General features: G+C 48.8%; 1 protein-coding gene across 1 annotated transcript; it reads left to right on the plus strand.

Annotated features, from left to right (window-relative positions):
* Positions 1-251: 251 nt before the first annotated feature.
* Positions 252-12,818, plus strand: RABL2B (RAB, member of RAS oncogene family like 2B). The gene is made up of 8 exons (XM_079993106.1): positions 252-390; positions 1,777-1,806; positions 3,065-3,144; positions 5,771-5,850; positions 8,556-8,667; positions 10,240-10,337; positions 10,509-10,592; positions 12,383-12,818. The coding sequence occupies exons 1-8, from the start codon at positions 275-277 to the stop codon at positions 12,461-12,463; spliced, it is 681 nt and encodes a 226-aa protein (XP_079849232.1). The 5' UTR covers positions 252-274; the 3' UTR covers positions 12,464-12,818.
* The last annotated feature ends 264 nt before the right edge of the window (positions 12,819-13,082 follow it).

Here is a 13,082-nt window from a genome sequence, read left to right on the forward strand (position 1 = left end):
GTGGGGGGCCGGACTATATTTTGAAAAAAAGAAGAACAAATTCCTATGCCCCACAAATAACCCAGAGATGCATTTTAAATAAAAGGACACATTCTACTCATGTAAAAACATGCTGATTCCCGGAGGGTCCGTGGGCCGGATTTAGAAGGCAATTGGGCCTTAGTTTGCCTACCCATGGAAAAGAGGGTTGCCAGGTACCAGGCCTAACAGGATGCAGAGTTCCACCATTGTCCCTCTGGCCTTACAGGTGTCGTGCTGATCCTGCCAAAGCCTGATGGCCGAGGAGATGGCCGATGGAGACGCCAGTCTGGAGCTGGATCAGGAGAAATACGACGCTGATGAGAACGTGAAGATTATCTGCCTTGGGGACAGCGCAGTGGGGAAGTCCAAGTGAGTGGCCAAGAAAAAGTCCCAAAGGATGTCTGGCTTATCTGACTATTCCCACCCAGAGGTTCTGCGCTTTGCTTCCGTCACTGACGTTTCCATTGCCGTTACGGAGGTCCAGCGCTACTAAAACCTGTTTTCTTTTGGACCGGCAGCATAGATATATGGCACCCTCTGTGTGTTTTGGAGAGGGCCGGATTTAGGTTGGATGAGGCCCTCAGCTCCTGAAGGTAATGGGGCCCTTTCTGTGTCCGGCTGTCCTTTGCCAACAACAAATTGTCGCTGTTTTTTGTGTGTGGAATATATGCTATGTGGTCATTTATGGACCTAATAGCTATCTAAAGCCATTTGCGCATCACAAAATATGTATTTTATCAAAGTAATTGTTGAACTGAAATACAATTAAGAAGAAGTACAGTGGTACTTCTGGTTGCAGACAGGATCCGTTCCAGAACTCTGGTTGTATCCCGAGGTTTCCGCAACCAGAGGGACTGCTTCTGCGCATGCGGCGAAACCCGGAAAAATACTTCTGGGTTTGCTGCATTCGCATCCTGAAGGATACATAACTAGAGGTGTGCGTATCCAGAGGTACCACTGTATATTAATAGTGAAATACAGTGGTGCCCCACAAGACGAATGCCTTGCAAGACGAAAAACCCACGAGACGAAAGGGTTTTCCGTTTTGGAGGTGCTTCGCAAAACGAATTTCCTATGGGCTTCCTTCGCAAGACGAAAATGTCTTGCGAGTTCCTGCCAATTTTTTTTCCTCCCCCCCCCCTTTTTCTAAGCCGCTAAGCCACTTATCCGCTAAGCTGATAAGCCGCTAAACCGCTAATAGCGCTAATCCGCTAAGGTGTCAATGGGCTTGCTTTGCAAGACGAAAAAACTGCCAGACAAAGAGACTCGCGGAACGGATTCTTTTCGTCTTGCGAGGCACCACTGTACAATTAAGAAGAAGTATATTAAACCAGTGATATTTTAGGGAGCAGGCTAGCAAGCGGAGCCCATTACTTGCTTCATAGGAGCCTACACAACACAAAACACTTGCTACATGTAGGTTTTATTTTATTGGTTTTTCATCTTCTGTTTTGGAAGTGTACATCTAGGTTTTTTCCCTTTAATTTTTTGGGGGCTTCCCAAGAGAGAGGGGCCCTAAGCTATAGCTTGTTTAGCTTATACGTAAATCCAGCACTGGTATTGGACTACAATTCCCATTGGCCCCAGAGGTAGAGCATAGGCATTGTGGCAAGTAGCCACAGAGTCCTTATTCTCTGACTCAGCTCAGAATGGAGGATGCAGAGTCTGGCCAAAAAAGCCCTTTTATCTTTACACCTCTGTGATTTTTCTGAACGGGCCCGTTCCTCACGAGGTTTCTGCTTCCTTCTCTTTCAGGTTAATGGAACGCTTCCTTCTCGATGGGTTGTATCCTTTGAGATCTTGCAAACTTACACAAGCTGCAGCCCAGAAAGGGGGTGGGGTGTCAGCGACATTTAATTCCTTTGCTTGTTTGAGATTAAAACTCCCTTGCACTCACGGCAACGGCTCTTACTGGTTTCCTGCTTGGCAGGGGATTGGACTCGATGGCCCTTGTGGTCTCTTCCAACTCTATGATTCTATGATTCTATGGTTAGAGCAGTTTCCATACTTGGGCCTCCAGCTGGTTTATGGACTACAACTCCCATCATCCTTTGCTAGCAGGACCAGTTGTCAGGGAGGATGGGAATGGAATTGTAGTCCCAAAACAGCTGGAGACCCAAGTTTGGGAAAGCCTGGGTTAGAACGCGATGCTGATAATGCCAAGGTTGCAGGCTTGATCCCCATATGGGAGAGCTGCGTAATTCCTGCATTGTAGAGGGTTGGACTTGATGACCCCCAGGGTCCCTTCTACAATTCTGTCTGCAGCTTATCTGTTTTTGCATACTGTATACACACACCCCCCCCCACACACACATATATGCACCATGCAGAACCCCCTCGCCTGAGCAATAGGTGTATAATGTAAACTCTTATATTAATTAATGAAGTATTAGGTGTTTTGGGGGGGGACACTTTTCTTGGATAGGGAGCGGAAATGGTTTAAATATCTAATAGTCCCAGTTACAGATAGGTAGCCGTGTTGGTCTGCCATAGTCAAAACAAAATAATTTTTTTTTTCCTTCCAGTAGCACCTTAAAGACCAACTAAGTTAGTTCTTGGTATGAGCTTTCGTGTGCATGCACACTTCTTCAGATACACATGTATCTGAAGAAGTGTGCATGCACATGAAAGCTCATAACAAGAACTAACTTAGTTGGTCTTTTAGGTGCTACTGGAAGGAAAAAATTTTTTTATTTTGTTTTATCTAATAGTCATTTTACTTATAATATTTTTCTTCAACCAGGCCTTTGGCTGATTAATATTCTACAGCCAATTAATATTAATATTCTGATTAATATTCTTTTATCCTGTATTTATTCTGTGAACTGCCCTGAAATCTTTTGGTGTAGAGCGGTAGATAAATAAAATAAATAAGCAATAAAAGGGCAGGGAGGTGTCCTGGAATGCAGCTGACTGCTGCATCCATTGCTTAATGGTGAAATGATGGCCGTCTGATATCAAGTTACTCTGGTGTGCCCGCGGTTAGATTAAAAAAGCGGTGTCATCGCTTGGAAGGCGCCTTGACTCGCACCCGCACCCACAGCAAGCCTCAACAGCTCTCCACCTTTGCCCTGACACTCTACAAGCATACAGCCACCGTGGATGGCAAGACGATCCTCGTGGGTGAGAGCCTTGCTGGGCAGGGCATCTTTGGGACCCGTGGGACTTGGGAACTGGGGTCTCTTCCACTCCCTTTCGGAGTGGCACCAGCTCTGGGGGAAGTTGCTTGCATCTTGCCCCTTTCAGATCAGGAAACCACCTAGTGGATTCATGCAAAATTTAGTGGGGTAGTAGGAGAGCTGGGGGAAAAAATGACATGTGGCAACCAGTATGCCCCTTGGGATTTGTACATGGGTAAAGGTAAAGGGACCCCTGACCATTAGGTCCAGTCGTGGCCGACTCTGGGGTTGCAGCGCTCATCTCGCTTTATTGGCTGAGGGAGCTGGCGTACAGCTTCCGGGTCATGTGGCCAGCATGACTAAGCCGCTTCTGGCGAACCAGAGCAGCGCACGGAAATGCCGTTTACCTTCCCACCAGAGTGGTACCTATTTATCTACTTGCACTTCGACGTGCTTCCGAACTGCTAGGTGGGCAGGAGCTAGGACCGAGCAACGGGAGCTCACCCCGTCACAGGGATTTGAACCGCCGACCTTCTGATCAGCAAGTCCTAGGCTCTGTGGTTTAACCCACAGCGCCACCCACGTTTAGACAAGTCTAAAAAGCTTGGGACACAAATGTTCATGGTCCTCTAGCAGCTGTGGTGGCTCATTTATTATGTATTTAGCATAATAATAATAATATAATAATAATTTATTACTTATACCCTGCCCATCTGGCTGGGTTTCCCCAGTCACTCTGGGCGGCTTCCAACAAAAGATTAAAAATACGTTAAAACATCAGTCATTAAAAAACTTCCCTGAACAGGGCTGCCTTCAGATGTCTTCTAAATGTCAGGTAGTTGTTTATTCCTTTGACATCTGGTGGGAGGGCGTTCCACAGGGCAGGTGCCACCACTGAGAAGGCCCTCTGCCTGGTTCCCTGTAATCTCACTTCTCTCAGGGAGGGAACTGTCAGAAGGCCCTCGGAGCTGGACCTTGGTGTCCGGGAAAAACAATTGGGGTGGAGACGCTCCTTCAGGTATACTGGGCTGAGGCCATTTAGTGTTTTCAAGGTCAGCACCAACCCTTTGAATTGTGCTCAGAAACGTACTAGGAGCTAATGTAGGTCTTTCAGGACCAGTGTTATATGGTCTTGGCGGCCACTCCCAGTCACCAGTCTAGCTGCCACATTCTGGATTAGTTGTAGTTTCCGGGTCAGCTTCAAAGGTAGCCCCACATAGAGCGCATTGCAGTAGTCCAAGAGGGAGATAACCAGAGCACGCCCCACTTTGGTGAGTCAGTCTGTGGGCAGGGAGGGTCTCATCCTGCGTACCAGATGGAGCTGGTAAACAGCTGCCCTGGACACAGATTTGACCTGTGCCTCCATGGACAGCTGTGAGTCCAAAATGACTCCCAGGCTGCGCACCTGGTCCTTCAGGGGCACAGTTGCCTCATTGAGGACCAGGGAGCCCCCCACACCTGCCCGCCCCCTATCTCCCCAAAACAGTACTTCTGTCTTGTCAGGATTCAACCTCAATCTGTTAGCCGCCATCCATCCTCCAACTGCCTCCAGGCACTCACACAGGACCTTCACTGCCTTCACTGGTTCTGATTTGAAAGAGAGGTAGAGCTGGGTATCGTCTGCATACCGATGAACACCCAGACCAAACCCCCAGATGATCTCTCCCAGCGGCTTCATATAGATGTTAAAAACCCAGGTATTTAGAAAGTTGATGCAAGTTTTAATATGTTTTTAGCCTATTGTTATTTTCATTTTTCAAAAGTCTCAAATTATCCTTAACTTCTCTTGTTCATAAGTTTTTTGCAAGCCACTTTGAGGTTTGTTTTATAATCAAGCAGTGCATAATTTTGTATGAAATACATAATAAGAGGAGGAAACCCTGAGCAAGTTTTTTTTTTGGGGGGGGGAGCACAGAAAGCAAAGCAGGTCAGAGAAAAAGTTTCACACCCAGTGAGTTTTGGTTTACTCAGGCTCTTCACCAGGGAGTAAATACAGAAGTTCAGTAAGATATTAAATTTTCTTTGCCTCCTCCTTTTCCCCACCCCCACCCCACCCAGTAGTGGGCTACCGGGGGGGGGGGGCTAGCTGGGGCCAGGAAAATATAAGTCAGGCAGATCACAGACAGGATCTGTTTTCCTGTTGCCCTAGGCGATGGAGGAAGAGCTTCTACATCCTCCTTCACCTGCTAATCTCTCAAGAAGCATTCTCTGACCAGAGTGTGCTTGTATCTAGAGCAGCCTTTCTCAGCCTATGGGTCCCCAGATGTTGTTAAACTACAACTCCCATCACCCCTAGCTGGCAAGGCCAGAGCTCAGGGATGATGGGAGTTGTAGCCCAACAACATCTGGGGACCCACAGGTTGAGAACCGCTGATCTAGAGATTTATTCCTTTATTTATTCATTTGCACACCACTTTGATCATCAGAAAACCTCAGAGGGATTTCCGGTTTCCAAGAAACGTAAAGCGATAGAATTATCACGAAGCAACCTCAGCAATAACTTTAGAAGTTAAGATAGGCTGGGAGCAGATTAAACCCTGCATCAACTTTCTAAACCCCTGGGTAAGCTAGAAGTGGAGCTTTCTTCCCCGCTATGGTTAATGCAGCCATGGGCCATTCCTGCTTTTCAGACTTCTGGGACACGGCGGGGCAGGAGCGCTTCCAGAGCATGCATGCCTCCTACTATTACAAGGCTCACGCCTGCATCATGGTGAGTGGGTGGGCTGCCTTTTGGGCGGGGGCTGCAGGGGGGGCACCAGGGGTGGCAGGCTGGAAGCAGGGAAGCCTGGTGTGGCTTTGAGAAGCTCGGGTGAGGCTTTGGCTTGGGCTGTACTGTGTGTGCTTCACCAAGCTCTCCCACGGAGCTGCATCTTTCCCCCTGCTTGCGACTCGTGTTATGGGATGTGAGTATTCTGCAGAGCCGGGATTCTACAGTAGGAAATCCTGTGCAGAATTTTGCACGTCCAAGGGGAAAAAATCTTGGCTGCCGTTATAAAAAGGTACAGTGGTACCGAACAAATTTGCTCCCGGGCGCCGCAAACCCGGAAGTGAGTGTCTCAGTTTGCAAACGTTTTTTGGAATCCGAACGTCCGAAGCGGCTTCCAATTAAGTGCAGGAAGTTTTCAAACAGTTCCAGGAGTTGAACGGACTCCCGTTTCGGAAACGGGAAAGTGGTATCTGAAGAAACCTTTGACTCTGGAGGTGGGCTTATCAGCCCTTTCCGTGTCAGAGCCTTCCATGGGTGCAATTTCCTCCCCAGCAGTGGTTTCCAACCTTTTTTTGGCTATGCCCCACTTAAAAGGTAAAGGTAAAGGGACCCCTGACCATTAGGTCCAGTCATGACTGACTCTGGGGTTGTGGCGCTCATCTCGCTTTACTGGCCAAGGGAGCTGGCGTACAGCTTCCGTGTCATGTGACCAGCATGACTAAGCTGCTTCTGGTGAACCAGAGCAGCGCACGGAAATGCTGTTTACTTTCCCGCCGGAGCGGTACCTATTTATCTACTTGCACTTTGATGTGCTTTCAAACTTCCAGGTTGGCAGGAGCAGGGACTGAGCAACGGGAGCTCACCCCGTCGCGGGGATTTGAACCGCTGACCTTCTGATTGGCAAGTCCTAGGCTCTGTGGTTTAGCCCACAGCGCCACCTGCGTCCCTTAAGCATCTCTAAAATTCTGCCCCCCCCCCCAATGACGTATAATTCTTGTTATTCAAAAAGCAAACTCATATTCACGTGGAGGAAGCCTAAAAGGCCATTCACTGTTAATGGCTCGTTCTCGAATTGTCCCCCTTAAAAATTTAATTGCCCCTCTGTGTGGCGTGTGCCCCGTGTTGGGAACCACGGCTCCCTGGTGAGGTTGCCTCCTGTAATATTGACACATGGGAAGAATTTTTAAACATTCCCGTTTACCCATGTGTTTGATGGCAATCCCAAAACCATTGGATGGGAGACTGTGATTGTTTTAAAGTGTTTTCATATATTTTTACGTGTTTATCACTGGTGTTTTTATTTTATTTATATAAAATATTTATATACCGCTGTTTCATATAAATATGTCACAGTGGATTACAAGAATATAAAAACATGAAACCATACTTTAGTAAAATCAGTTTGCCAACGTGGGCTCCTTTGGGAGGGAAGAGTGAAATACAAATAGAGTAAATAAGGAGCTCCCAAGAGCTCAGTTGCTGGGAGAGGGCATCTGTTGCCCCAGCTGTGGGTCTGTTGCACTGTGGTTTGTCTTGGTCAGCTGTGGGGCAGGGGATCACTCTTTGCATCCTGCAGAGTACGACCTCATTTAAGACGGGAGGCCTTTGGCGTTCCTGCTAGCTTCCGCAGAGCATGCTTTTCCCTGGAGGCATTTGGACCCTGCAATTCTGCCACCCCCGCCCCCCAACCAGCCCCTCAAGTTACTGGTTTGGGTCCTACTGTCTCTTCTGCTGCTCCTGTGGCGAGGACCCAAACCAGTGGCTTCAAATTGCAAGAAGGAAGATTCCAACTAAACATTAGGTCGATTCGATCCCTGTATGGGGCAGGTGTATATTTCTGCATTGCAGGAAATTGGACAAGATGATCCTCAGGGTCCCTTCTAACTCTGTGATTCCATAATTAGATCAAACTTTTGGGGACGTCAAACATTGCTGACAGCTTGACGAAACCATGGTTGTTTGTAAAAAACAAGCAAATATGTGAATGTTTGGATTTGCAAAGTTGGATGAAATGCTCAGAAGTTAATTGCTATGTGTGAGCTGTGAGGGGGTGTTGAGATTTTTCTTCTGTGTGCAGCTTCACACAAAGTCAATTAAGAGTTGGCCGAAAGCCAAGGGTACTGAGCAGAGGAGTAATTCCGCCTGGAGATATGAGACCTTAGATACAGCTCTACTGTTGGTTGAGGTCTCACACAGGCATGATGACTTATGACCTAACCGACTGGAAAGGTTGTTGGTCAGTGTGGAGTCGTTTGGCGTTTGTTAAGAGAGAGCTAGTTAAGATCCATATCTGTTCTGTTCATGTACATAGTAACTTGAAGTCTGCTGTAAATAATAAAGACCTCTAAGTAAACAAGTTACTGGTAGCAGCATTTTGTTACTGCTTCGCCCATCCTGCCTGCAACTGATTGCTTTCTGGAATGTTGCGTATGCTCTGCTAAGGTCTGGCTAAGGTCCTGCAACAGGTCAAAGTTGCGAAACACCAAAAACTTTTTGGCTGTAAGAGTCATTCAATGGTGGAACGAGCTTCCTAGGAAGGTGGTGGACTCTCCTCCCTTGGAGGTTTTTAAGCAGAAGTTGGATAGCCATCTTTAATGGATTCTTTAGCTGTGATTCCTACGTTGCCGGGGTTTGGACTGGATTCTTGACTATTTCAGGCCAGAGTGCCACCTGTGTCTGCAATGGGCTCTTCCCCTCTCTCTTGCCAGGTCTTTGACGTCCAGAGAAAGGTCACCTACAAGAACCTGAGCAGTTGGTACAAAGAGCTGCGGGAGTTCCGCCCCCAGATCCCTTGCATTGTGGTTGCCAACAAAATCGACGGTGGGTCTCCTCAAAGCTCTGGAGGATCACTGAGGGAGAGACCAGATATGTGCTGGCCTGTAGTTGTAAAAGCAGAGCTCACAAGCTCCAGCAACCAAGTGAATTAAGCGCATCTGTTGGGGAGCAGGATGAGTTCAGTGGTCGGAGAATCCCTTCGCTTCCCGCATAGCAAAGACAAGCAGAAATCCCTGCTTGCTGCCACAAGGCGTACCGTGTGGTGGCCAGGCACGCTTTCCTAAGGGAGGGCTATTGAATGAATGAATGAATCTTTATTTGCGTCAGCCATCGGCCAGAGCAGTTAAACAACAACACGATATACAGAGAAAAGAAATAAAAAGTCAATTATATAAAATACATTTTAGGGTTTTGAATCAATGGTCAAATAGTGGATCTTATTCCAACTGCCCCAGATAAAAACCTTGCAACATTTGCTGTCGCCTGCTTCTCTTGATCTGCTAAGAGAAAGGATGCTGTGGCAGTGGCTGAGCGACCCGGAATGGACAATAAAAAAGGGGTGATAACCTCATTCCTCAAGCCTTTATAAAGAGTGCAAGCCAGGAGGGCATGTGCCACCGAATCGGTACTGCCATCTCCACAGGGACAGAAGCGTTTTTTGTGAGGAATCTGTTGGAATCGTCCCTCAAGTATAGCCGAGGGCAGTACATTCAATGTTGCGAGAGCAAAAGCGCATCTGTATTTTAAAATCACTAGGTTATGCAGATAGAGAGCCAGAGAGTCGAAATGGGAAGGTGGAAAATACTCTTCCCACGGGCAGAATTTCCTTATTGTGGCCAAGTTGTTCTGACACTCAATATCATGGGCGCTGACAAATTAGACTGTTTGCTTTACTAAAACCCAAAGTGAGTAGCTGTTGTGGTGATAAACCACAAGAGTGAAGTTTTTGATAGACAATTTTAGTCCAGGCGCTCTTGTGACAATCTTGCAGCAAGAGAGGCTATTGCGCCTGGGGTGCCACCACTGCAAAGGCCCTGCCGTGCTCCCCTGCAGCACACACTTAAAGAGGGTAACAGAGAAATCGCTCATATCAAAGATGGGGGGGGGCCAAAAAGAGTGTACAGGAGTGTCAGGCCAATTTAACATGTTGGTTTTCAGCTTGGCGCTCGGCCTCTGGACTTCAGAATCCTTGACAGGCGGCTGGCTGAGGGCGGACTGGTTGGCAGGGCACTGCCCCATTTGCCCGAGTTGACCAGCTCCCACCGTTCCGCTACTAGAAAGCCAGTTCTTTTCCGAATGCAGTAAAGGAAATAATCTGCTTTCTCTCCTGGGTCGAAGCCAGTGGAGGAAGGTAGTTCTGCAGAAGCTGGTTGGGCACAGCACTGAGTGGCTAGCGTCAACCACCTTCCTTCCTGCCCCCTATTCATGGAGCAGTTTTGCAACATCATTGTACTAGACTTTGTATTTTAAACAATAGCAATAACAGGGAGAAAGATGATCGCTTTATTAAACTTGCATGCCTTGCTTTTTTTAAATGATCACGCGGGCGGTACCTAGGTAGTGTGCCTTCCCCACAATGGCTACTTGAGCAATGATCCTCCTTTTTTGCTCCTCCAGCCGACATGAAGGTGACTCAGAAAGGCTTCAGTTTTCCGCGGAAGTTCAACCTACCCTTCTATTTTGTGTCTGCTGCAGATGGCACCAATGTGGTGAAGGTAAGAGAGAGCTTTCGCCTGGGAGGGAGGCAGGACCGGGGGCTGGCAGTCTTCCTGGGGGGAGGAGCTGATGAGTGGTGGAATCGGCTTTCCTCCGGTGGGAAAAGGGGTGGGAGAAACCCAGAGCCCACCTTCTTACCTTTTCAGTGGTCTCCCTTCTTCTCCCACCAGGTCTTCAACGATGCCATCAAGCTGGCTGTGGCCTACAAACAGAATTCAGAAGACTTTATGGATGAAGTCTTGAAGGAACTGGAAGTAAGAGCAAATCTCCCCAGTGTGTTCCCACACCCTGTCCTTGTGAGGCACCCAAGCCCTTGGAGACTCGCGCCACATTCCTTTGGAAGAGCATAGAACCCAGCACTTTACAGAGTTGGAAGGGACCCAGGGTGGTCATCTAGAGTAAACCCCTGCAATGCAGGGATCACAGCAACTGAACTTCCTTTTACCGTATTTTCCGCTCTATAAGATGCACCAGACCATAAGACGCACCTAGTTTTTGGAGGAGGAAAACAAGAAAAAAAATATTCTGAATCCCAGAAGCCAGAACTGCAAGAGGGATCTGGCTTCTGGGATGGCCTCTTGCTGTTCTGGCTTCTGGGATAGCCGCGCGAAGCCTCTTCAGGGCAGCAGGATGAAGGCCCCCCCTGCCCTCAAGAGGCTTTACGTGGCTAAGGCAGAAGCCAAGGCAGCAAGCGGGATCGCTGCGCAGCGATCCAGCTTGCTGTCCTGGCTTATGGGATAGCCACGCACAGCCTCTCCTGGGCAGTGGGAGGAAGGCTCCCCCAAGAGCCGCTCTCCCTTTAAAGAGCACGCGGAGCATGTGTGCGGCTCTTGGGGGCTTTTCCCCGAGGAGGGAGAAGGGCAGCGGCTCTTTAAAGGAAGCACTGAGCAGAGCCTCCCGCCTGCATTCGCTCCATAAGACGCACAGACATTTTCCCTTTTTAGGAGGGGAAGGTGTGTCTTATAGAGTGAAAAATACGGTAATTGAACTGCTTTGAAGCCCCCACGAGCCTGTAGTGACCTCTGGTTTTGACAGCCACTACAGCTGGCTGCGGCTGAAGAGCCCCTTTCCACCTCTCGCCTTGGCTCATGGGCCCAGCTGCCAGTCCCACCCCTGCCCCACTTCCGCTTTCAACAGCTACAGGCTCCAGTTGTTTTCCTTTTCCTCTGTGGCCATACCTGCTCTTCCCTGCTACTCTCGCTTCTGGCTGCAGGTGAGAGCAGCTGCTGTCAGGGATCGAGCAATAGAAAATAGCCAGAACAGCAGGGCCCTTGTTTCTTCTCCAACAGAAAAGCCAGGTGCTGTGGCAGGAGGAACAGGGTGATGGCAACAGTGGCTGCCTCCTTACTGGGACGGGTAGTAGTCGTACTTAATAGTGTATGCCCTGTGTTCAAATGGCACTTTGCAAAAAAATTAATACAAGAACAGTAATTTAAATACAGTGAAAACAATCTCAAACTCACATTGTTGTTTAGTTGTTCAGTTGTGTCTGACTCTTCGTGACCCCCTGGACCAGAGCACGTCAGGCACTCCTGTCTTCCACTGCCTCCCGCAGTTTGGTCAAACTCATGTTTGTAGCTTCGAGAACACTGTCCACTCATCTCGTCCTCTGTCGTCCCCTTCTCCTTGTGCCCTCCATCTTTCCCAACATCAGGGTCTTCTCCAGGGAGTCTTCTCTTCTCATGAGGTGACCAAAGTCTTGGAGCCTCAGCTTCAGGATCTGTCCTTCCAGTGAGCACTCAGGGCTGATTTCCTTCAGAATGGAGAGGTTTGATCTTCTTACATTCTCAAGAGTCTCCTCCAGCACCACAATTCAAAAGCATCCATTCTTCAGCGATCAGCCTTCTTTATGGACAAACTCAGATAGGCAGATGCAAACTGGTGCAGCGGAAGCCTCAGTTGCCGCTGCCTGTAGTGGCTGTTGGAACTGAGAAGGACTTGGAAGGAAAGATTCCATGCCGGAGGCCCCCCCCCCAAGAGGTGAACTAGGCTTTTTCTCTGATGTCTTGCTGTTCCAACTTTCTCTTCTCTTGTCTCCTTTCAGAATTTCGAGCTGGAGAAGAAGGGGGAGGACTCGACTGACAAAGAGGAGAACAGCCCAGAAGAAAACCCCCCGTCGACCTGAGGCCAGGGAATGGGGTGGCCTAGTTCCGCTTTCTCGAGTAGCTAGAGGCGCCCAGTTTGGCAGGGACTTGGGGGTGGGGAGCAGTGGTCCCTGCACAGAGGCGCCGGCCCTCCCTCCCTGAGGGAGGCAACCTGACGGAGATCAGCTCTGCTCCTCTGGATCCTTGTGGTGTGGGTGACCAGGCAGAGAACCCATAGCAGCTCCCTCCCCTTAAGAATGCTGGGGAGGTGGGGGGAATATATGGTTTGGTGGGAGTTGGGCTCACGGATCCCCCCCACCCCACATCTTGGGGATCTTCAGCCATGAGCTATTGTGGATGGCGTCTGCCTTCAGAAATAAATATTTGAAGGACTTGCGGCAGAGTTTGGAGACCTTTTTTTGCAGGGACGTCCAACTTCTAAGAGACCGCGATCTACTCACATGATTAAAATCTGGCAGTGATCTACCCGTGGGGGTGGGGGAGGTTCAGGTCAAAGTTATTGAGCTTTTTTTAAGGGAGGAACGTCCTTTTTGGGGGGGGGGGTTCAGGTCTAATGAATGAAAAAAGGCGCTCAGGGGTCAATCGCTAAGGAGACAGCATCACTTCCGTTCTAGCAATCTACAGGACACGGGGAGGGGC

This window comes from Podarcis cretensis, assembly GCF_951804945.1.
Source record: "Podarcis cretensis genome assembly, chromosome: 10".
Taxonomy (NCBI): Eukaryota; Metazoa; Chordata; class Lepidosauria; order Squamata; family Lacertidae; genus Podarcis; species Podarcis cretensis.

Coding starts and splice junctions, on each gene's coding strand:
- RABL2B (XM_079993106.1), top strand. CDS start 275: ATGGCCGAGGAGATGGCCGATGGAGACGCCAGTCTGGAGCTGGATCAG. Junction 5,851..8,555: donor AGGCTCACGCCTGCATCATG/GTGAGTGGGTGG, acceptor CTCTCTTGCCAG/GTCTTTGACGTCCAGAGAAA. Junction 10,593..12,382: donor AAGTCTTGAAGGAACTGGAA/GTAAGAGCAAAT, acceptor GTCTCCTTTCAG/AATTTCGAGCTGGAGAAGAA.